Raw genomic sequence first — 21862 nt, 5'->3', positions numbered from 1 at the left:
CCATGTATTCAAGTATTATTTATGGTGCAAGAATTCTGTGTTGCAAATCTACATATGAATTTCATATAAAAGAAAAGAATATATTGGTATATTTGCTCAGAAATTTAGAAGTTTGAAATGGGTTTGGATTTTTCAATTTTAAATATCTTTAGAGCTCAAAACTAAATGGTATGAAGATACTTGCATTAAATCTGATGGAAAACTTCTGAACATGTTAGAAAATCAAGAAATATGTTTGTGTTAATATGACAAGGCTTTTCTAAGTTTAATTGTTAGGCTCATAGATAATTTTCTGATATGTACTTCATATGCCATATATATGTTAATATTCATTAATATATTTTCAATTTTATTTATTTATTTACCTATTTGATTTATTTGAAAGCCAGAGAGACACAAAGACATAAAAAGAAGGATTTCCCATCCTTGGTTCACTCTCTAAATGCTCACAACAGTTGAGCCTTGGCCAGACCAAGGCTGGGAGTTGAGAATTTAATCTGAGTCTCCCAAATGGGTAGCCAAGATCTAACATCACCTGCTACCTCCCAGGGTGTGCATTGTAGGAAGAAAGCATTAAGAGGGCGGCCTGGGCTTGAACTCAGGCACTCCTAGATGTGCTGTGGTTGTTGTGACATCTGAATCTCAATATCAAATGCCTTTCACTCGTTAATTCTTTGAACTACAGAGAGTCTCCAAATTCTTTATTATCCATGTACATTTATTCTTTCTTTTACAGATTGATAAAATCAAATCAATGTTGTATCTAAAACCCTTTTTTTTTTTTTTTTTTTTTTTTTTTTTTTTTTTTAGAATTACTTACGATTTCAGTACTTCACTTAAAGTACTGGATAATTTTTTTAAATGGCATAATAATTCCCATGCACTCAGTTATTTCATAAGCTCTCCCTGGCTTCTGTTATAAAATGATAAATCATTTCTTTGTTTTCTCTTTATTGGGCATGGGATTGTTGAGTTGCATTTTTCAGCAGGATTATGTTTGTAAAGTGTTCTCGCTTCTGTTGATAAGACAGAAAGTCTTTTCCTTCCAGAATAACCTAAATCATTTGCTTAATTTTCATTATATGTTCATGTTAAATATTCATTCTGGCAAAGTCATAGGGGAAGTGAGCTCAAATTCCCTCTCTATTTTGGACTTTGTTCTCATTTAAATTATCACTCTGTGTTGATTGTGGATACTTCATCTTTTTAATTCTGGGCACTTTGGTTCAATGTGTAGGAGTAAGTAGTCCAAGTTTTTAGAATTTTAAGCGCTTGAAGTATGTTAAATTTTCTAAAGATTGAAGTCATAATTATTATATTATGGTTTATAGTCTTAGAATGGAAGAAAATCAGTTTAATTTTCCAAAGCGAGTTTTGAAATTTATACTGATGGTGACTTAAATATTTTCTAATCACAGAATTCCAAATTAAGAGAACTGCTTTATATATATCAATGGATTATTTTATAAGTGGAAGCATGCAAAACAATTTATATTGATTTTCATCCTGGAGAATAAGTGATCTATAGATATAATACTTCACAGCTTGTTTATGTCTTATTTCAAATTCACTTCAGTGTCTCATTAGCGAAACTGAATTTCCTTCATTTCTATGTAGGTTTAACGTATTTTTTGAGTAAACTATAGTATTGCTTGCATAATCACACAAGTGTCAATAATATTTGGATATTTTTACAAATAATGCCCTATTTCAATCTGTCTGTTTCTCTTTCCTCTAGTTAACTTCTTCTCCCACTACCTCTGAGCAGCTTGCCTGTAAACCACCTGCTTTCTCCTTTGTTTCTCCAACTAATCAGAAAACACCACCTGACCCAGTTAACCTCGACGGAGCCTCTGTCCTAGAGGAGTTCCACACTAGGAGGCTGGATGTCAGTGGGGCCTTGGTAGAAGAAACAGCTACGTACTTTCAAACTGCCACCCACTCTTCACCCTTTCCTGCATCGAAAGGCACCTCCTCGACGTTACAGTTTCCCCATTCCACACAGCTCTCAGGTTCTAATCTATCCAGCCCAACTGCAGCACATCAGAAACCTGGACATCAGAAATCTGAAGCTATGAAGAAGAAGACAACTATAACCTCACATGTCCATAGTCCCAGAGAAAGTCCGAGAACCTCTTCTCCTTCACCATCCTGCGGTGCTTCTCTGAAGTCAAACTCTGCCTTGTACATCCCCGTCCGTATTGTCACACATTCACTCTCTCCAAGTCCAAAACCATTTACCTCCTCTTTCCATGGCTCTTCTTCCACTATCTGTAGCCAAATGTCATCTAGTGGAAATCTTTCAAGGTCAGGGGTGAAATCTCCAGTGCCCTCTCGGCTTTCCCTTCTCACTGCTATCCTCAAGTCAAACCCATCTCACCAAAGACCTGAATCCCCTGCATCCTGCCCCACATTCTCTCTCAACTCCCTGGCCTCTTCCACACTCACACTTGATCAAAAAGCAAAGCAAATTCCATCCACTCCTAAAAAGTCTCTCTCAAGTTGCTCTCTCAGAGCTGGATCACCAGATCAAGGGGAAAACCAGGTTTCTGAGCTGACCCAGCAATCCTTTCCCCTACCTTTTTCCTCCAAGACTGTCCTGGTTTCGCAAAGGCCCTCCCTCTCTCCTACAAAACCTTTTAGTAGCAGCCCTATTTCTTTGAATGCTGAAAAAGCAACATCACCTACATCTTTGAAGAGCAATACGGAGCTCTCCGTGCCACAAACCAATACAGCGAGCTTTGCAGGTCTTCCTCCTGTCCCACCAAGCTCTTCTCTTTACTCTTCCAAGGGCAAACAGGATGGTGACTTAAGGGGTATAGAAAAGACATCCACATTAGCCTCCTCTGAAGTAACTTCCGTATCTCCTCCTATTATTCAAAGCACCACACTCCCCACTCCAGAGAAATGTTTTCATCCTTCCCCAGCTCTTTCAAATCTGATAAACAGATCCAAAACAGTATCATCTCAGCTATCTGGCTATGGTTTGACCCCTTCAGCTCCTCGTTCACCCTCTATCCCCAGTGTCAGCTCTGCCTCTATTCCTAACTTGGGGTCCTCCTCTGTCCCTCCTGCTAATCTTCCTACCCAGCCATTCCAGCTCAGTTCCTCACCACTGCACCCAAATTGTGGTAGTGATACCTTGCCTTCAAGACTTAGGAAACATGAAAGCACAATATCCAGCCACAGGTCACCTGTTTCAACCCTATCACCTCCCATCTCTCTAACAAGAACCCAGGAGCTGATTTCACCTTGTGCATTGTCCATGTCAACAGGCCCTGAAAATAAGAAACCCAAGGTATTTTTTGCACGTTGCATGGTGCATGCTTATTTTAATATATGTAACAATCTGTTTTTTTTTCTGGTAAAAATCTATTATTATGACATTCACTCTGTTCCTAAAAGGAAGTAGAAAAAGTGTATGGTGGGGCAAGGCTGTGGAATATTTCAATGTGGAGATGAATTATAATCTATTTGAAAGTATACATTTCTGTAAAACCCTTTGGTTGTGCAAGTCCTCTTCCTAAGATTTCTTCTTATATCTATGATGCCAACGACATTTTTTGCCCAAGGCATTGTATGGTCCTGATGACAGAATTAAAGGCAGCAAGTTGAGATTTGAGAATATGAATAGCAGGGACACTATTCTGTCCTGTACTGACAGAATAGTAGGCAGGATTAGTAGAAAATAGAATATCATCTTATATCTGGACTGGTAGTATGGCAAAGTTTGTTTGACAAATTTCTGTTTTGCTTGCTCATATTCAGTCATTATTATTATTAATTTTCCTCAATTTTGTAGGTTTAGCACAGCACAGCTAATATATAGACAGGTAATATGACAAAGCTCGTTTCCCCTTGACTATATTCAGTTATAATTATTATTATATCATTTTTATTATATTAATTTTCCCAATGTTCTAGGTTGACTTCTTTGCTGGTCCATATGTCACATTCTATATCAAGTATGTATTTGGCTTTGTATGTGCAGGGCAAAAGCAAATTAAAAATTCCTTTATATTAAAAATATTTGATTTATTATAAGCACTAACTAAACTCTTAGTAGTTTCAAATATTGAAATGATGAAAAGCTGGGTACAATGAAGTAGAATTAAGAGAAGGGAAATGTTGGTCCTTAAATGCTCTGAGCAGTTGAGTTGAGCAAGGATGTAAAAGAACATTTTTTTAATAAAAGTAGGGAAACATTTGAATGAGTGATCCTGCAGTTCTGTTCTTCAGGTCATACTCACTTCCCAAGTATTGTCAAATAATCCGAATGTGGATCTTACATACTCAGAATTTTATAGCTGTTATATAAACAAAATTGAAATTGTGATAGTGCTTGTACAAGGATGGATGGGAATTTTCAGTCACCTGCATTGAAATAATACAGTTTCAGTACCATGGAGAGTGTACTTAATTTTGCCATTTGTTGGGTGAGGAATGTAAGGCTAGGGAGATAAGGTGACCAACATGATCTTAGTAATGATGCTTAATTAGTACAGTACAACTTAAAAAAATGCACTAAACACTACACTACTCTATGCCTATCACTATACTATTTTCTTTGAAGGTTGGTTTTAAAAAGAGAAGATAAAATGCTGTGTCTTTAAAAATTTCAACATTAATATGGGATATGGTTAGTGAGATACATTATCATAAATGGCAGGACTGCTTGAAATGTTTAGGATTTTGCTTAATGCATAAGAAAGAAGTTTGCATTTCAGAAACAAAAAACAACCTGACTAAATTCACAGAAGATGATCCCAAAAGACTATATTGGACTTACAAGAAAATTCATCTTATAATCAAATAATAATAAAAGTAGGATAATTATAGTTACATATATCAAATAGCTTCTGTTAGCCAAGAATTATGCTGATAGCTATAAAAACAAAATTAATTAAACTTGATTATATTAGTTAAGTTTTATAACCATGTGATATTGGTTATATTATTATCCTTGTTTTGTATATGTCAAGAGGCTAAGGTTCAGTGAATTATTTGTTCAGGTCACACATCTGGTACAAAACTGACATTCATATTAATTTAAGTCTACTAATTCTTAAACCCAGATTCTTTATTAGTATGATTTATTGCCACAAAATAATAACTTATATTACCTATCAAGTTAGTCTACTTTATAATTCACTTTAAGGAAATCATTATGGACTAATTATCAGAATTCCCAATTTAGATGACACTTGGGTCATTTAAAATATGTAGTTTAAAATTAACTTCTTGTTTTTTAAACATCTAAATCAAATGAGATTAATACAATTTAATTTTCTCTATGATTCCAAACTTAAAATTCTTATTTAGTTGAGGCAAAATGATCTAGTTATTATCTTTTCAATACATATGTGTGATTTTGAAATTTATTTGCTGTGTATTCATTAAAAACATGACTATCTGATGGCTACTTTTTCTTGAATTCATTAGTAATCATTTCTTAGACCTTGTTGCCATGTCCTTAAATTATTCATTGTTTTCTAAAAAAGTGATTTTGCTCCAGAATCTCCTACAAAGTGTTTCTATTTGTGGTTTCACTGTGCTTTGTTCATATTTTGTGTTGTTTTGGATATAGTCAGAGGTAGGGAAGAGGCAGAGCCTACAAGAGCATTTTATAAATTAAGATTCTGTTTGTTGAAGGCTTCTTTTTCACTGGCTCACTTCCCTTCACAGCATAAAGAATTTTCAATGTTTGCCTTTTTTCTGCTTTATTATCTTTATTTTCAAGTAAAGCAATTCAAGCTGATAGAATTTCATCATAAATTTGATTATCATTAAAATAAGAATTATTATAATTTACCTATCAGTAAAAAACCATTAATCTATTCATTTGAGCAGAAATGAAGTTTCTTATAAGGATATAATTTATAACAAATTCTGCAAAAATAGTTGCTCCCTCAGACATGTTGCTCTTTTTCATATTTATTTCCTTCCTGCTTTTTTGTTATATTATTTCTGCAGGAAAAAGATCAGATCATCAGCATACAATTTTTAACTAATTTTTAATTCATTTTTCAGGAATTATAACATGAGTATAAATTTTTAATTGACACTGACATAGATAAATCATATCTCAATATCTTTTTAAATTTGACTAATTTTGTTTAAGTTAGTGAGATTATGTTATACAATGACAGAAAGAAATAGACAAAAGCTTTACAATAACAAAGAATTTATGTGATTTCATGGGTTGTTTCTTGTCTTGCTCCTTATTGTGTGGTGTTAATCCAAGCACAGTGCTCTCTTTGAAGTCAGGGAGCTTGAGATTTAGAGCAGCTACACGTATTCCCAGGTCTCAGAAAGATAGGGGTCCTGGAATACAGATGACCACCAAATTAATACAGGAATCAAGATGGATATTAGTTCAAAGTCTGGGCCCTACTGTTTTTTGATCTTAAAATAAAATGGAATAGCTAGAGTATGCTGAGCTAAATTCAGATATAAAACATATTTGATGTTTCTTTTCTAAGGATATAATACTTTAGTTCTGAATCTGTTTGCATTAGTAAGATACATGAGAAGTCTTTGAAAAGTTCACAGAAAATAAGGATTAATGAAAAACCATGCATGAATTTCAAAATTTTTGCACCAAAATGAACTTATATTTTAATTCTATTTTCCCTGAACAGTTTGAAATACCATGACAGTGTATATAACATATTAATTTCAGATTTAGTTTTAAAATATTATTTTGAGGATGGATTTTTGTACAGCAGCTAAGAGACTACTTGGGATGCCAGAATCCCACATTGAAGTGCCTGTGTTCGAATCTTAGCTCCATTTCTATTAACAACTTCTATCTAATGAGCACTCTGGGAGGGAGTAGGTGATAATTCAAATACCTGGGTCTCTGCAACTACCAGCTAAGTTCTAGTATTCTGGATTTGGCCTGGCCTAGCCCCAGCTTTTTCAAATATTTGGGGAATGAACCAGCATATCCCTCTCTCTCTCTCAAGAAAAATTTAAAAAGATTATTTTGCATTATAATCATGATCCTAGACTGGATGAGGATACTCCTGATTGTTCCTCAGGCTACTCTTATATTAGCATCTATTTTGTTTGAGACATTGTTTTCTCTGGGGAAATACTGGACATCATAGAACTCATCTATGACATTGTGTTTGGGTTCCAAATATATTTTGCCTCCATTTATGAAAGAGTTCAAATTATTCTCCTTGTAAGTTATCAAGGTGTTCCATATCAAAACTGGATTGTCCATTACATCAAAATCTCATATGCTCTGCTATTTATCCATTAGATACAGTCTAAAAACTTCTAACTGTGAAGGCCACCAGTGATGAGCTTGCCCTGCTAGTAAAGCTCTTTAGACACATAGTTGGTTTAGGGGATCAGCTGGTAGTTCTTTGACACATCATAAGCCTTTATAGCTAGTGCTTTGTTTATAAACCTCTCATTTCTACAAATATATTACACTGAATACTCAATAAAAGAAGACTGTATGTTACGTCCTCAATTTCTGCAGAACCACAAGTAATTTTAGAAATGAGCAATATGGAATGTCTCCATGAGCTGAAATAGTTAATTAGAGAACAAACAAGTCATTCACTCAATAAATATATACATTGAATACTAATATATGTATTACAAAGCCATGATCTTATTGCAACATATAAAATATGCAAAACTGCCTTTTCAGAGAGATCTTATACTCTATGTTAAAGAGAAACAGTCACAATACACTTCCCAAATAGGTACATTATTAGTAGTATTTTCTTATCAATTTTAGAATTAGGAGGTCATAAGAAGTATGGAAAAATGTATAACCATCCAGGTAAAGATCATAGGAAGAGGTTGTTGCCACAATTTTATGTTGGACGGCTAGGGTAGGTTTATTTCAGAAGGTAACATCCAAGGAGGTGAGAAATTTTTACTCTTAGATGAGAGTCCAGTGAGGAAAGTCTCCTAGGCCAGATAGCACCTTACAGTCATGAAAAACAGGCTTGGGACTGTGTGGGGATAGTAAAGTGAGTGACAGGGCATTGAAGTTGTCAGAGGGAGATGTAGGTAGGAACTGGATCCTGTGGGGTCTTTTAAGTCACTCCTTTAATCCTTGATTTTTACTTGAGTGGGACAGGAAGTCTTTGGAGAATTTGCATAGATAGCGACACACAATCTTATCTACTGGCTTCTATGTTAAGAATAGACTTCAAGAGGGAAAGGGAAAGTAGGGAGATTTTGGAAGCCACTCAAGAAATCTAGGCAAGTGATTGATAGGATGATGCTTATAGGTTACGTAGAAAAGGTGAAGATAACATTTCTGTATAATTTGCAGGGAGGGTAATAAAGGCTCAGCAATCACAGAGCTACTTTATGAAATGATAAAACAGCTGAAACCAGATTTATGTGCCCTTGTTTTTCTTTTTTCTTTCCATCTTACTGTCTCTTTTATTCTGTCCCGTTCAGAAAGTTTTTGCACCTATCTGGGGATTACTGACTTTCAGTGATTCTGCCACCCACTTCAACTGTCACTTCAGTCTCTATACTAACCACTTCTCTGTCTTATTTCTTTTGCTTCTCTCCTGCTAGCCTCTGTGAAGAGATCTTGGTAATGACTCAGGTATCAACAATTGACTAAAGCTTCTTTTTATATATTTGTGTTTGAATTTGGGTATGTACAATTTAGTTCAAAGAAGAGATTTTACAAGAGAAAAAAATAGCAATCCACGGTTTTGTGTTCAAGGCTTGCAAGTTCTCATCAAAAGGAAGATGACTGAAGAATTTTCAGCTGTTAACAAAAGCTACCAAAACTTGCTTGGAGGAGGGGAAGAGGGAATTTAAACAGCCAGCTTTGTCTAGGACTTGAACAATAGATGTAGTACTAAAATTTTCATTTTCCCCTGTCTTCTGAATCTTGTAATCTTCAATTAAATATATAAACACAAGTCAACAAATATTTGCTAAACCTGTGTTCTCTTCCAGGTGTTAAGTTTTGAAAATAAAAGGAGAAACAGTATAAAATTTTTCCTGTAATGATTTAGTAGGCAGATAGGAGTGGAAAATATTATAACCCAATGAAACAGATGTGCTTAAAGGATGCTAGAAAGGCAAGCAAATCAATCAGGGGTGGAGAGAGGCCTTGGGAAGGGAGAGGGAAATTTTCTCAGCAGACTTTCTCATTTCCTCTGCCAGGCCATGATCTACAGCCAGGTTTTGGCAGTGAAGTCTATCTGCCATCCAGCAATCCAGGGTCATTATAGATTGTGCTGAGCCCACAAGCCAGATGTAAAGGAGATGTCTGGGTAATATCCCTTAAATTGTGTAAGGACTTGGTTTAAGTTTTCTTCTCAGGGTTGCTATTAGGGAAATGTGTAAGAAGTGTACATTTAGAGTGCTCCTCTCATCTCTGCTCATGGATGCTCCAAGAAGTTAACCATCATTATAGGAAAGCTTCACCAGGTGTCTCTTATTCTGACCTTTATGTTCTAGGTTCTTCCATTTAGTTGCACTTAAATTATAACAGTGAATACAAATCACCAATTCCGAAGGTGGCTAACATACATCACACTGGAATTATAAGCATTATCAACAGGTGCTAGGATAGTGGTGAGAAGTATTTTCTGAAGGAGCAGAATGTGTTCTTGCTATCCTTCCCTTCACACTGAGAATTTATATTGAAGTATCTAGCATTGCCTATAAATAGAATTAGGTGTGGTAAATATAAATACCAAATGCCATTTTCTCTTCTAAACTAAAACTTTTCCTAGCAATATGTGATGAATATCTATGAGATATTTGTTGAATGTTAACTAAAAGCATAGATTACAAATTAGAGTTACAATAGGCAGCATTGCAATTTTTGCCAAACTCAGATTTAGACTAGTCCCTTCTATCCTTTACCTTCTATCTGATAATGATTCTAGCCTATAATACCACAGTGATTCAAATTACATGAACTGCCTTCTGTAGAACTATTCAAAATTTTAAACTGAACAGGGCAAGTAATGAATTTGGCTTAGTACATAGAAGCTTTGCAATGGTAAAGATGAAATATGTTCCAAAGTAAAATTTAAAAGAAACTCCTTGTTTGGATTGAGTGTACTATATTTTGTTAAGAGAACCATGAAGAAAGCTAGTGGATATCAAATGTATCTTTGAAGACAATAAGCATGATTTTAAGACTGAAAATGATATGATGATTAAGAAACAATGAATCTCATGTTGTAGGTCCTCAACAAATATTTATTGAATTAATCCATTAGTTGCCATATCCAAATTGACTTACACAATGGATTAATGAACACTAAGTTGTGAAAACCCAGCGTCAAGAGCTCTCTCTCTTTTGTATATGATTTGAATGCAGATGTAATTCACACTCCTAAGAAAACAATCCATGAAATAATATAAAAATTCATATATTCATAGTTTATAATGGGACGTTAAATCTAATCTGACAATATTGGATGTAAATAGTACCTACAGTTCAATTTTTAGGCCTAAAGGGAAAAAAAAACCATAAATACAGGGTGGAGTTTATCAGCAAACAGTTAACAAAACAAAAGGATTATAGATTTTAAGCAATAGAATACCCAGTATGATCCAACAATATGAAATGACTCTGACCTGCTTTCCTGTGTATTTTAAACTCTCCACAAAGCTAAGGAGATGTTACTAATTATTAGCATTTTGATTACATTAATTGAGCTAATTGTTGATGTCTTGTAGGGGAAGATAATGTCCTTCTTTTTGTTAAAAGCACATCTAGTTAAACATGCATCTTTTCAAATTTAAAGGGATATTAACACAGGTGAGTGAAGAAGGTCTCCTAATTTTTCATTTGAATGTCAGAGGTTGGTGAAGGTGACAATATAACTATCATACAGAAGAGAGCTATTAGCATGAGTAATGAATGTAAGAAGAGAGAAATAGGAACAATGGAATAAATTAGTAGAAAGCATATCTGATTCAATATGAGGGAAATTTTTTTAAAATAAGGTTTGAATATGCTTTGTAAGCAGACAAGTTTGCTTGTGGTTACTGAACAGAAAAAGAGAGAGTCATGTTTCAAATGATGTGATTGAGCCAGGTAATTTTCACTATCAGCCCTGATTCTAACATACTATGAAATGATGTGTGCAATGACAAGATACCTTTCTGTACAGCCTCTACACCTCTATTTTTTAGAGAAGTTGAAGATAGAAAAACAAATGCTATCATTACACATCCTGAAATGAGACTCAAGGGTGTGTGTAATTAAATGCATCGCTATTGAGCTTGAGTGCCTCTGTCCAAATCCCAGTTATGACTTAATAGTTGGTGAAGTAAATGCTTTGCACATCAACTGCTGCCTCCCAGCATATATATTAACAGGGAGCTGATGGTTAGTTATTATTATTACTGAACTACTATTACAATGAAATATTTGCAAAAGCATTATGATTATGAACAGTGTTCTATGTTAGAGTCTGTTTACCTATTTTTGTATAAAATTCCTGTTTTATAGAGAAAAAATGGACAATGGATCAAGGCAGATTCTTTTGGGCTGTGTGGTCTTCGACAAGTCACCTGACCTCTGCTTTTCTCAATAACTCTTCCATTATAGGGCTTCAATAAGCTTCAGGGAGGCAATTATGCAATTTTCCCGGTAATAAATGCCCATAAAGAGATGGCATTTCATTTTCAACTTCAACGCATCCAAATGTATTGTTGTTTAGACACCGTAGCAGTGTAGTAAATTTAGAAGGTTAGGGCTTGAAGAGACTGAGATACCTCCTATATGCAGAACCAAGCAGAGTTGAGAGACTTGCAGAAAGCCACACAATTCTTTATAAGGGGAGGAAATCTCCTTGGAGGAGAGAAGGAAGAAAAATAGTAAGCATTGCATGTTCATTCTTCGAGAACAAAGCACATACCTTCTGAGACCTTATGCATGTATTGCTGAGTATAGGCTTATGCCTGAGTGCTCATGTGTATAGATGAGGACTGTAGAAAGTTCATGGAAACATTGATTTAAAAGATAAGTTTAATGTGGTGCAAAAAAATTTTTAAATTCATGCATTGTTTTTTATACAGTACATATAAAATGCATATTTTATATGAAATTTTTTGAACACCCCTCACATATGTATGTGTCTGTGTATGAGGGCTTGTGAGTTTGTGTGTGTGTAAGTAAGCAAATTTGTATGAGGAGTGTGATAATCTTGCTTAGGTAGTTTTCTGTGTCATCTGCTGGTAGCTTTCTGTGTTACTTGCTAGCATCCAGGCCTCAGGTTGCTAATTCATTTTTATTCTATCTAACACAATAGATGGAAAAAGGAAAAATATAAAAATATTCTTTGCTTCTAGCTGAACATTGACATTTTACTCTAGGTTTGGCACTTTGATTTTTCTCTACTTCAATGTCTTTTTAAGGTAAATGTGTGTGGCAGCCTCTTACTTTCATCACACCAGCTGAAGGAAGGTGGCTTCAATTACATCTATATAACTTAAGATTTAATTTTATTTGACTACCTTGCCTTCTGTGAGCTCTTTGGTTTACTTTGCAAAGGACTAAGCCATGCTGAGGCTCTGTGCCACTTTCCCTTCTGGCTCTGGGCCTAAGGAGCATTTGAAGAGATAGGATTAGTATTAAAAATTAGCTTTAGATTGTGCATTTTATCCTGATTTCTAGTTTCCTCATGATCATCTTCCTCCTTTACTACTTGACAAAACTGTTCTATAATGCTTTGTGTTTTGTTTGAAATACAGAACCTTTTATCACTGGCTTCAATCGCATAACTGTATTAAAAAGTGCAAAAGATGATAAGGTTTTAAGAAATGAATTTAAGATTAGAGGCTTCTGCTTATCAATAATCATGCTTCAGATAAACCTCATTGGCTATGATACTGTTACTGCACAAAGCTTGGGATTTGTACTTCTTGATTTTCCATTTGGAGCTAAATTGCTGATATCATTTATATTACAGTTATTGACCATATTTCTACTTGTTAACTAACCAATGTTAAATTTTATCTATTCTGATATTTGTTTTTATGAGTGATATGAAATAATGTGTCAAGATCCTGATTAAATTTATTGGCATAATGGTTGTTAATTATGGCATTATAAACAAGGAAGATATCCCTTGGAGAATCAAAGCAAAAAGCCCTCTTTACTCATTTTTAGAATAGTATTTCTACAAGAGAAGGCTGCTAATGAGAGATTTATGTGTGGTTTTATGGTAATGGATGTTTTTAAGTTGTGAAACTGAGTGGCAAACAATTGCCTGTAATCTCTAGGCTGATATTTTACTGTGATATTTCTTTGTTTCTCATTCTTATAAAATATTAACATAGCTAACAATTTTTTCAAGCACAATAACTCTTCTCCATTTGATAACATTTCACTTAACTTGGCAAACAACTGTCTAAAATTGTGTTATATTCTTCCTCCTTTTCATCTCCATCTTTGCTTTCTGGTTACCCATTCTAGCAATACAAGATCAAGTCAAGCTACAAGGCTTTTGCAGCAATCCCTACAAACACATTGCTTTTGGAACAGAAGGTCAGTGTTGACTCAAAGCAGAAAGAATTTTATGCTTCTGATATAATTTTTATTATGTTTTATGTTAAAATATCTGTTGAGGAGATTTCTGTTTTGAAGTTTTGCCATTATTAATATAAATAGTGCTCTGAGTGATGAAAGCACCTTGGAATATAATTGAAGACATCATTGACTTATCACTTAAGGCTGAATATCAGCTTCGAAAGGTTAAGTTGGTTGTCAAGGAGTCTTCAGATTTGAATAGACCCTTGCCTTTGTAATTTTAAACTGTTGTGATTAGTAATTTTTCATATTGATCACACGTGTTGGAATGAAATTGGTGTCATGTGTGAACAATTGGCCATCTTAGTCCTTGACAGGTAAGACTATTATTCATAGTGGCTTATATCGCAATGCAAGTATTATTCTGATACTTGGATACTTCGGTTGAGTGCCCAATTTAGCTGCATAGTCCCATCATTGGCTAATCTCTTCATCAATTCTTTCCAGTCACTGATCCTACTCCATGAATGGGAGGAAGGATCGAAACCACTCAGAATGACCCAGCAGACTTCACATGGCTCCAGGACAATTTTGCTTTGCTATTAGCTCATTGATCATAAAATTACAGAATATTTCATCAGTAGGTAAATTAAATTAAAGCATGATACTTAGTAAGAGCATTACCTATGCCTAATTGAAAGCCAAGTGAAGGATTCATATCAGAATTACAGTGAATCAGTTACCAAGTCTGTGAAGTGATTCATTTTATATGTTATCTTTATGATGACTTATTTAGCAATTTATGTCTTAGTGCATTAAACATGTTTTTCTATGTAACTATAATTTTTGGGTACAGTTAATATCATGTTTTTAAATGTTAATCCTTATTAATCAGGTGGTATTTTCTTGTTCTTTTAGAACAATCTGGATAATAAAATCTTTGATCTCTGGTTTTAAAAGTAGACTAGAGACAGATGCTAAATAGCATATAGATGAACATTAAGTAATTAGCTTCTCTTATAATTCGAGTCTCTGATAATAAATCTGTTCACATGTGAATATCTATGTTACATAGATCTAAATATGAATTCGAGGGTTACTGGGCTACAGAAGAATATATTTTTTTCTCTAGTTTCTGTCCTGATTTTTTTTCTTTTATAGCTTGTTAACAGATAAATGGGGCCTAATACACTGATTTCAGGAGACTTCCAGAGGAAGTGTGAAGTAGCATGTCCGCAGTTGCCCCTTATTCCACTAGGGACATCATGTTGACTCATGGAGGCAGTGTTTTCACATCACAGACTCCCTATCCACTTTAGTGCTACATATTTGGGATCTGGTCATTTGTGCTTGCTTTCTCAGATATAGATGAAGGATCTGAAAGACCTGAAACTATAGAAAATATATAGGATAACAAAGGGGAAACACTCTAAAACATTGACATAAACAATGATCTTTTGAATAAGACCCAAAAAAGCATAGAGAATAAGAGCCAAAGTTGACAGATAGGATTGTTTCAAACTAAGAAGCTTTTGTACTGCAAATGAAATATTTAATAAAAACACAGGTGACATAATGGGAAAAATATTTTCAAGCTATTCACCTAATAATGGTGTTATACCCAGGATATTTAAGGGAATGTATAAGCTCAAGAAATTCAACAACAACAAACCAAACAGTAAAGAAATGGGCAAATGGTTTGAATAGACATTTTTTGAAAGGAGAAATACAAATGGACAACAAATACATCATAAAATGCCCAGTATAGCTAGCCATAAGGGAAATGTAAATAAAAAATACAGTGAGGTGTCATCTCATACCAGTTAGAAAGATTATGATCCAGCCCTTGTCCAGACTGTTGAGGAACAGCTTACTATTTTATTCTTGTAAGTATTTCCTTTTTCTAATTAATACCATTGGTTGAACACTTTAATTAACACATAATTATTCTTAGGTACTTAAATCCAACTGAAAATTTATCCCTGTTAAAAATAAGAGTGAGAATAAGAGAGGGAGGAGATGTACAGTACCGCACACACTCCCTTGGACTTACCCCTAAAGGTAAAGCTAAAATCTTGCCATGGGACTCCAAATCCCATTAAGTTGACAGGTTATCAATGCTATCTTACTAGTTAAAGTGATCAGTTTAAGTTTATAACTGCTCATAAAGATAGGATTAAGTGTCAAAATGCTCACATAAATAGGACCAATGTCTGCAAATAATAACTGATAGAATTAAAAAGGAGAGAATGATCCAACATGGGAAGCGGGATACACAGCAGACTCATAGAATGACAAATGCCCTAAACAGCACTCTGGCCTCAGAATCATCCCCTTAAGGAATTCAGATCTGGCTAAAAAGCCCATGAGAGTATTTCAGGCATGGAAAGCCAAGACACTGTGGCAAAAATGACCTAAATGAAAGATCTTTGTGAATAAGATCCCAGTGGAAAGAATGGGCCATCAAAGAAGGAGGTACCTTCCTCTGAAGGGAGGAAAGAACTTCCACTTTGATTATGGCCTTGTCTAAATAAGATCGGAGTTTATGAACTCAAGAGGCTTCCATATTCTTGGCAGGTCATGACAAGAGCCTCAGGTGATTACTGACATCATATATAGAGTGTCAATTGTTAAATCAACAATAGGAGTCACCGTGCACTTGCTCCCCATGTAGGACCTCGGTCCTTAATGTGTTGTACTATGTGAAATAACAGTAAATCTAGTCTTCAAACAGTACTTTATACTTTGTGTGTCTGTAAACTGTTGAAATATTAACTTAGTATAGAGTCAATATTCTGTATATAAAGATAATTAAAAATGAATCAATGAAGAGTGGGATGCGAGAAGGGAATTGAAATGGGATGATTTGTGGGTGGCAGGGTGGTTATGGGGGGAAACTGGTATAATCAAAAAGTTGTGCTTTCAAAATATATATTTATTAAATAAAAATTTTCTATAAAAAAGAAAGCCCATATTCCATAGTCAAAAAATAGCAAGTGCTAGCAAGATGTGAAGAAAAGGAAACACTGGTATACTGTTGGTGGAATGCAAATTCATACAACTATTATGGAAACAGTATGGACACTTCTCAAAACACTTAGAAATTCATCTGCCATATGACATAGCTATTGTACTTCTGGGAATATAATCAAAGGAAATGAAGTAAGCATATGAAAGAGAAACCTGCACTCCCATATTTATTGCAGCCCAATTCACAGTAGCAATAATACAAATCAACTTACATGTCTATCAACTGATGACTAGATAAAGAAAAATTTATTTTTTTATATATACATATATATATATATATGCAATGAAATATGACATGGCCATAAAAAGAATAAAAGTCTGACATTAGCAACAAAATGGATTATTATGTTAAGTGACATAAGCTGGATACAAAAAACCAAATTCTACAATTTTCTGTAGTATGTGAAAATATATATGTATATATTTCTCACATAGTAATATACCCTTTCCCTCACCTTATGGTTTTTATCATGAATCTCATAATATGTCATCTTAGTGTATCTACTTTCAAGAAAAACAGTATGTATATGTATATAATATTTACATGTGAAGTTATCATGTCTAAATGTTTAAAGTGTTGTATCTATATATGCTCACTAGACTCTTTTTTATACTTCTCTATATTATTTGAAATGTTTTAAAAGAAAAAAAACTAAAATGAAAAGATATGGGGTTATCTGTCTTCCTCAGCAGTGAGACAAAGAGATAGTAGCTTGCTGGGTCAGTCAAATTGTCCTGCCTCCAGCTTACCCAACATAACCTAGCCCATTCTTCTGTAACTTGATTGAACCACTAGATTAAGTCTCTATTTAGAGAAGTGATAGTTAATTTTTACTGAAAGTCTTCTGTGAGGCAAAGGTATCAGTGCTTGTTTCAGAATCTGTACACCAGTTCTTTTCTCTTTCAATTCACTGGACTATTGAGATTATAATATGTAGTTTTGTTATTAAAAATGGAGATTCATTTAACTTTCAGATTTATCACAAACCCATTACAAAAGTGTGCATGGTGGTATTGTGTGTATTCTACCTGATTCAAGTATATATGGGAAAATCTTTGTGTTTAAATAAAACATTATATGGGGAAATTGCTATAATAATTTTTGCTAAAAATGTAAATATAATATCTAATAAAATAATATTATTGTCAGGGAGATTGGATTATTATATAAAATCTTGTGTAGGTCATTGTTTCTTGGTCAAGGTAAATTTGTTTTGAATCATAAATATTGGAATTACTCAAAGTTCACAAGATATGATGTGACTTTTTCATTAATTCCCTCATATATGTCTACTTGTTTTCTGCTGACTTTCACATGTTATGTTTTCCTCAATCAGAACTTTTACTCCAAAGATTTTTAAAATAACCAAAATCTTACCTAGATTATATATTTCCACTTTAAATAATATGTCTTGAATTATATTATGTTACTCCTTTCAGTGTTGTAGTGTGGAAAAATAAATCTGGCAATTTATTCCTTTTTGTCCATCTGTTTATACAATAGGATTTATCTTCATCCTATGAAATTGAAACTAAAGAGATTCATTTTTGAATTGATTGGGGAAATTAGGACTATACTATCAGAAACCCACATATCTTGGGAATACTCAACATTCTGGAATACTTTTAGTTACAGAAGGTTTTCTAAGATCCTTTTGATAACACAAATAACACCACAGTTAAGGGGTAGGGTGATATTACAGTCTCATTATAATCCTTGGTTAAAGCCCATGCTGTCAGATGCCTTAAAGACAGAACTAACTCATATAATTCAAATCTTAAATATTTAAGCAATTAGTTCTCTCCCAAGCCAAATTATACCTATGCTGGATATCTTATACTACATTCTGTTATGTAGTATGGAGTATAATTAATAAGAAACTAGAATTATTTTTTAAAATGCTATATTTTCTTCAAACTTAAATATAGGAATCCCTGACAATCAGACATTAAGTTATCATTAACTTGTTGGATTGGTTTCAGCTTTGATCACCCTTGAATGGAGCCCATGATTTCCAAACAGCGCATTTTGTTGGCATGGGACTTGAGGTCTCTGATACTTTTGTAATTTATAGTCTGCATCAAAATTTACATTTTTCATTGATTCTGCTCACTAGTTTTATCTCTATGAACCTTTAGGAAGGAAGAATTTTTAGCTATCTTAACTAAGGCTTTGTATGGCTAGATGTAAGGTATCATATTTTACTGTGCTGGCTTTAGGGCCTTTGGCTTAAGCTCCTGCCGATAATTTTTTTCAAGTATGATTTGAGGATGAAATACAATGATTGCAAGATAATCAGATCAGATTATATTTGTTACTGTTCATGAACTTTGTTACAATAGGTTTAACAATATACAGAGATCTGCAGATATAGACATTACGTTTAGTCTTAATGCATGTGATGGTATCTTTTTTCATATACTGTTAAAAGTCTCTCTTATTGAGTAATTTCCATTTTATCATTTAGTAGGCTAACCATAAACAGAAAGTTAAAATTAAAGTGTTGAACAGATATGAATATTCTAAGTAAATGGTGTATTATTTTAAAATTTTTACTTATTTGAAACGCAAAGAGAGAGACTGAGAGAGAGATCTATGGACTGGTTCACCCCACAAATGCCCACAACAAGCTGGGTTTTGGCCAGATGGAATCCAAGAGCATGGGGTTTCCCCTGTGGGTGGTAGGAACATAACAATTTGAACCATCATCTGCAGGCTCCTTCTATTGCATCAGCAGGAAACTGGGTCAGAAGGGAATCTGCAACTCAAACTGAGCACTCTGATATGGAACGCAGGTGTTTTAACTGCTACTGCAATGCCTGCTCCTGGATTATTGTTTTCATTTTGCAAAGAAAGATGAAAGAATGAATATCCACATGAAATCAAATGATATACATGTTTATCATCTAATAACTGACTAATATTTTCTGTGAAAGGTTAGTTTTTATTTTCTCCCTTGATGTCACTTAAATTCTCTGTCCTCCCAGGTGTTCTTCAATATAAAATTAGGATTAAGTTAGGTGCAGTTTTCCTTACAAATAGCATTTCTGTCATTTTCAAGATACATTTAGTTCATAAGATGCACGTTTCTGACAGAAGAATTCTAGAGAAGCTCAATTTTATATATGTCAAGTAAAAAATGCTGGGTTATTTAAATGGAAAGTTAAGGGATAAATTCTCTTTCTGTTCTGGTGGGAAGAAGATAAAGAATTACTATATTTTTAAGACAATACTAAAAATTGTGGCATAAAAATAAAAAGGCAAAGATTTGATATATCTTGTCTGTTGTCAAATCAATTTATTCTGTGTAGCCTGCTTTAAGTTTTTAAATCATGACTTGGTAAAGTACAGTCTGATTAAACATATGTCCATGGGTGAGAGTATTTGAGGATCTCTACATGTCTCAAAAATTTAACAAACTTGGTCATTAATTTAACTCATGGCCTATAATAAAGAGATATCACTTAATTACATTTAATACAAGAGGCAAATGCATTCCTTATATCTTTAGCAATGGAGAAGCGTCCAGGACTCAAATGTATGCTAACTGGCTCTTCTCAGGTTTTCTCTGGTATGTGCATATCTCTTTATAGCAATTATGGTTTGATAATTATGAATATTTACTTGTATCTTTCTCTATCATGAACTGTTTGTGGGACCATAGTAGATTTTTGTTAAGTGTTCATTAAATGAAAAAATTTAATTTGTAGCTGGGTAGGTCTCTAAAATTTCCAATTTTATTCCACAGGATCTTAAGGCAAATTTTAGCCCATAAGCCACAATGATAGTGGCCTATTGTACTACATTTAGAATGATATTAATGAAGAGCCTTTCTTTAGAGCAGAGTAAGGCTAATCAATTCTACCTCTATGGAAAAGCTATAAATGGTCTCCTGCTTAAAGGGGAGTAAATTGGTTTTAGACTTGGCACCTTTTGGCAATTGGAAAATACAATCACAGTGGATGCCATATTGAGTACCCTAGAGTATCAGACACTGAGCTAAATGCTTTATCATCTTCACAACCCTGTGAAGAATGGAATGCTCAAAGAAGCCAAGGAAATTTCCCCAAGCAGTAGGGCTAGCAAGTTGCTGAACCGGACCTCAAATGAGATATGATTGTCTTTCAGCATTTTCCTGCTCACTAGAGAACAGTAACATTAGATAGCTAAAGGGAAATACTGAGCAAATGATGACATTTACAATGCTTGTTTTCATTACTTGGTATAGTAGTTTAAATCCTCATTATATTAGAACAACAAAAAGATATTGTTTGATGAGGAAAACTGAAAGACAATTGGAAACAATTTATCTCTGAGAAGACTTGAATGAGCCAAGGATTATAAACTGGCCCAATTCCTTAAGGTATTGAAATGAGGCAAATTACAGTGAAGGAGGAGCCAATTGGAAATAAACAACACCCTTTAGAAATCCTTAATTAAATGGAGAAAACGTGGATTCTCTTGCCTTGAGCTTTGAAGGAATGGGTGTCTAATGCATTATATTTTATATTTAGATTTTTAAAAATTTTTACTAATGTAAAGAAAACATGTTTCTTGTATCTCATAGGTACAAATCTTTTTTTAAAAAAGCTATTTATTGTTACTTGAAAGAGTTACAGAGAGAGGGAAAGATAGAAAGGGAGGTCATCTATATACTAGTTCACTCCCCAGATAGCCACAAAGGCTAGGGCTATGATAGGCTGAAGCCTGGAGCCAAGAGCTTCTTCCAAATCTCCCACATGGGTGGCAGGAGCCCAAGCACTTGGACCATCTTCCTCTGCTTTTTCCCAGGCCATTAGCCAGGAGCTGGATCAGAAGAGGAACAGACAGGACTCGATCCAACACCCATATTGGATGCCAGCATTGCAGGCGTGGCTTTACCCACTACACCGCAATGCCAGCCCCTGAAACTCATAATAATGTTTTGCAAAGATTTTCTTTGTGGGAGAAACTGATATTCAACCCTTCAGGCTTTGGAGACTAAAACACTCAGTTCCTCAGTTCTTGAAAATTTTAAATCAGTCGTATGAAGATAATATACTGGTAAATATTACTATGTCTTTAAAGAAACCATACATTTATTTATCTGCAACCTTCTTCAGAGCTGAATGTTACTCAAACCTGAATCCCCACCAAGTTAATCAAAGTGATGTATAGTTTCCAAGATTATGTCCTGTCTTACAAATGGTCTTGTATTAATCAAGTTAGTCTTTTATAATACTCAGGGGATTTATTCTATCAATTAACATGACATTAAAAACTGTAGGGGTATTTAGGTTTAGTGTGAATCATTTTGGAAGGATTTCATTTGATGCTAACAAAGAGTAACTCATGCA

At 34.2% G+C, this 21862-nt stretch overlaps 1 protein-coding gene across 50 annotated transcripts in view; it reads left to right on the top strand.

Moving 5' to 3' along the window:
- Window positions 1–21862, top strand: part of MLIP (muscular LMNA interacting protein) — a 313811-nt gene that overhangs the window by 184038 nt on the left and 107911 nt on the right. For 49 of the 50 annotated variants that reach the window (XM_070073957.1, XM_070073984.1, XM_070073973.1 and 46 more), the window contains 2 exons: window positions 1739–3298; window positions 13442–13513. In XM_070073957.1, the coding sequence (XP_069930058.1) occupies window positions 1739–3298; window positions 13442–13513 (1632 nt within the window). The remainder of the gene's footprint in view (window positions 1–1738; window positions 3299–13441; window positions 13514–21862) is intronic. The other variant, XM_070073985.1, reaches the window with a different exon arrangement.

This window comes from Oryctolagus cuniculus, chromosome 5 (genome assembly GCF_964237555.1).
Source record: "Oryctolagus cuniculus chromosome 5, mOryCun1.1, whole genome shotgun sequence".
Lineage (NCBI taxonomy): Eukaryota > Metazoa > Chordata > Mammalia > Lagomorpha > Leporidae > Oryctolagus > Oryctolagus cuniculus.
Note: the sequence above shows the minus strand (reverse complement) of the source record. Positions and strands in the feature narration are given on the sequence as shown.